Source organism: Perkinsus marinus, assembly GCF_000006405.1.
Source record: "Perkinsus marinus ATCC 50983 genomic scaffold scf_1104296959768, whole genome shotgun sequence".
Lineage (NCBI taxonomy): Eukaryota > Perkinsozoa > Perkinsida > Perkinsidae > Perkinsus > Perkinsus marinus.
Window position 1 is genome coordinate 95927 of NW_003206281.1, and position 3439 is coordinate 99365.

At 37.9% G+C, this 3439-nt stretch overlaps 1 protein-coding gene and 1 non-coding gene across 2 annotated transcripts in view; one reads left to right on the plus strand and one right to left on the minus strand.

Annotated features, from left to right (window-relative positions):
* Window positions 1–2461, plus strand: part of Pmar_PMAR026359 (hypothetical protein) — a gene marked incomplete at both ends in the record, with an annotated part of 7590 nt that extends 5129 nt beyond the window's left edge. The window contains 4 exons of the mRNA XM_002772946.1: window positions 945–1031; window positions 1327–1384; window positions 2138–2213; window positions 2348–2461. Coding sequence (XP_002772992.1) covers window positions 945–1031; window positions 1327–1384; window positions 2138–2213; window positions 2348–2461 — 335 coding nt within the window. The remainder of the gene's footprint in view (window positions 1–944; window positions 1032–1326; window positions 1385–2137; window positions 2214–2347) is intronic.
* Window positions 2235–2306, minus strand: Pmar_PMAR026360. The gene has a single exon. It is a non-coding gene; the product is annotated as a tRNA-Thr (tRNA).
* Window positions 2462–3439: the final 978 nt, after the last annotated feature.

The window sequence follows — 3439 nt, forward strand, 5'->3', positions numbered from 1 at the left end:
GTAGTAGTTGAGTATAGTAGTAGTTGAGTATAGTAGTAGTTGAGTATAGTAGTAGTTGAGTATAGTAGTAGTTGAGTATAGTAGTAGTTGAGTATAGTAGTAGTTGAGTATAGTAGTAGTTGAGTATAGTAGTAGTTGAGTATAGTAGTAGTTGAGTATAGTAGTAGTTGAGTATAGTAGTAGTTGAGTATAGTAGTAGTTGAGTATAGTAGTAGTTGAGTATAGTAGTAGTTGAGTATAGTAGTAGTTGAGTATAGTAGTAGTTGAGTATAGTAGTAGTTGAGTATAGTAGTAGTTGAGTATAGTAGTAGTTGAGTATAGTAGTAGTTGAGTATAGTAGTAGTTGAGTATAGTAGTAGTTGAGTATAGTAGTAGTTGAGTATAGTAGTAGTTGAGTATAGTAGTAGTTGAGTATAGTAGTAGTTGAGTATAGTAGTAGTTGAGTATAGTAGTAGTTGAGTATAGTAGTAGTTGAGTATAGTAGTAGTTGAGTATAGTAGTAGTTGAGTATAGTAGTAGTTGAGTATAGTAGTAGTTGAGTATAGTAGTAGTTGAGTATAGTAGTAGTTGAGTATAGTAGTAGTTGAGTATAGTAGTAGTTGAGTATAGTAGTAGTTGAGTATAGTAGTAGTTGAGTATAGTAGTAGTTGAGTATAGTAGTAGTTGAGTATAGTAGTAGTTGAGTATAGTAGTAGTTGAGTATAGTAGTAGTTGAGTATAGTAGTAGTTGAGTATAGTAGTAGTTGAGTATAGTAGTAGTTGAGTATAGTAGTAGTTGAGTATAGTAGTAGTTGAGTATAGTTGATTCTGGATGACTTTCGGGTGACGTTCGGGTATCGGGTCGCTGTGGGGAAGGTCTTGAGATCAAATCTATGTAAGAGCATTTGGTTATTATGGTTTTGTGGTGACAGTCAGCATCACTCTGTTGAATTGTATTTTCTCAGGAATGTTTGTTGTTCATTACATCCCGTGGAGAGGTATAAGAGCTGGCAAGCAGTTATCCGACTCGAAGGGAGCCTCAGCGGCTATAAGTAATATTTGTGTTAGTATAGGAGTTTCTTGACCCTAGTGATTTGAAAAAAAATTAGTGAAAAAGATATTTCCCGAGTATTGTTCAAATCAGTGTTGTAATATATGTTCGCTTAGGCGTTTCCTCACTAACTATAGGAGTTCATATACGAACTAGGGTAGAAGTGTAGAGAAAGCAAGAAGAGTTTAGCCAAATTTCCTCAGAATTCTCATATTGTCACCAACATATGTGGACTACCGTGTGCATGTTTTCCCACACTGATTGCCAATTGGGTTGTGAAACTCCTTAAGTAGTAGGTACGGAGGCTGCTGTGTTGTGCATGCAACGTGCGATGAGCGGGTTCATGGGGCCTAGGTAGAAGGGAAGGAGGAAGGGCGAATTTGGAGGCTAGTTGAACGATCTTCGTTTTGATATCAATATGGATGGGAATTTTCAATATCAATGGAGTTATATAGAAAATTTTTTACTACTGTTGTTCATCACCGCGTGAATATCGGACCGCTTGACGTAAAACGGGTTGTGAAAGTGTATTATATGCATATGGTGGCAATTTCGGTGGAAGAATTTGTATATCAACTAGGGAGAAGTTTGCTCAGTAAGTATACCTATAGGAATATATAGTAATCTGGTAACTTCATATATACTAGTAATTTCTTAGTAATAATATGTGTTGAAATCATCGAGAAACCTATAGCATTCTCGGTGGGGGAATCATTTTTAATTTTCCACATGCGAATATTCCCATGTGAATGCCATTGTTATCAAATTCGGGGGGGGATGTTATTCAGTGTTGTAATATATGTTCGCTTTCCTCAGCTGAGCTTAGGAGTTTCCTCACTAACTATGGGAGTTCATATACGAACTAGGGTAGAAGTGTAGAGAAAGCAAGAAGAATTTAGCCAAATTTCCTCAGAATTCTCATATTGTCACCAACATATGTGGCCTACCGTGTGCATGTTTTCCCACACTGATGTTATTTCTCGAAAGTAGTTGCTAACACGTGGTGCTCTCTCCATAGGGCACTTGAGTGATTGAGGTGAAGTTGAAAATAGTCGGAAAAAATTGAAGTTGAATTTGTGGAATTGTGAAATTATGTTTTGATTTTAGGGACGTTTTTCGCAACCCGGAAGCGATTTTCCGCTACTTTGAGCCTCAAGAAGATGGACAATGTCCGTTCGACATTGTAATAGGGGGGTTGTAGAAAAGCCACTTGCCAGGATTGAACTGACGACCTTCTGCTTACGAAGCAGACGCTCTACCACTAAGCTAAAGTGGCTGTGTTGTTGACTGTTTGCTAGTTTGGGTCGCTCATTTCAGGAGCTGAGTCATAGTGGAAGTGACTTTGCAGTGATGGGAATGCACTTCAAACTTGGTTTGTATGAGCACCAGAGTGCAGGCGCTCTACAGGGGATGATTGACATTCTGATGTAAATGTGGCAAAATGTTATAAGGGGAAGGGGAGTAGATGTTGATATTATATTATGAAGTTATATATCTATGGTTATATATATAAGTAATGGAGTTTCACCCCTAGTGTTATGAAGAACACGATTTCACGATTACTGCATATCACGCGACTCGAAGTTTTACGCCACTTTACGTAAAACGGGTAGTCGTGAAACTCCAATAGATTGCAAACGCCTTTATATTTTATGCTGTAATTTGATCGTTTTTTGGGTGCCTCTCGAAAGTGGTGGTAAAATATACACGATGGTAGTACTGGTGAAAATATGAAAGTTCTGAGGAAGATTTGGGAAATTTTCGTTGGTTCTTGTATGTAACTATACACGATACACGACACACTACTATACGGCCTCCGAATTCGTATGTAACGTGAGCTCGATGCGTATATTCATCCGATTAATGATCTCGAATTCTGTAATAGAAGTAGTCATACGATATGACCTTAAAACTCGGTGTTAACGAACAGCAGAGTATCCCATCTAATGGCTGGAATGCTCTTTGGAGTGGGGGGAATATGTGTTAGTGATATTATGAAAATTTCCAGGAAATGTGGGAAAATTATTGTTGGTTTTGGTATACTTGGATGTGTATATTCCTCCAGCACTACTCTCGAACGGGAGTTCATTCAACAATCTCGAATTCTGTAGTAGAAGAAGTAGTCATACGACATGCACTTAAAACCCGGTGTTAACGAACATCAGAGTATCTGGTAGTCATATAGACAATTCTAGTGTTGGTGATATTATGTAAATTTGCAGAAAATTTTGGGAAGTTATTGTTGGTTTTTGTATACTCATAGCCCAGTTCGTACGTATGTGAACTCAAAGCTGTTGAATATTCAGAACTATGTGGTGTCTCAGGAGAAGTCCAGAGCTGATGAGCGACCCTTCGAAGATCAAAAACATCAACGTGGTGGCGTAAGAACTTGTCTGGTTTAATCTACTT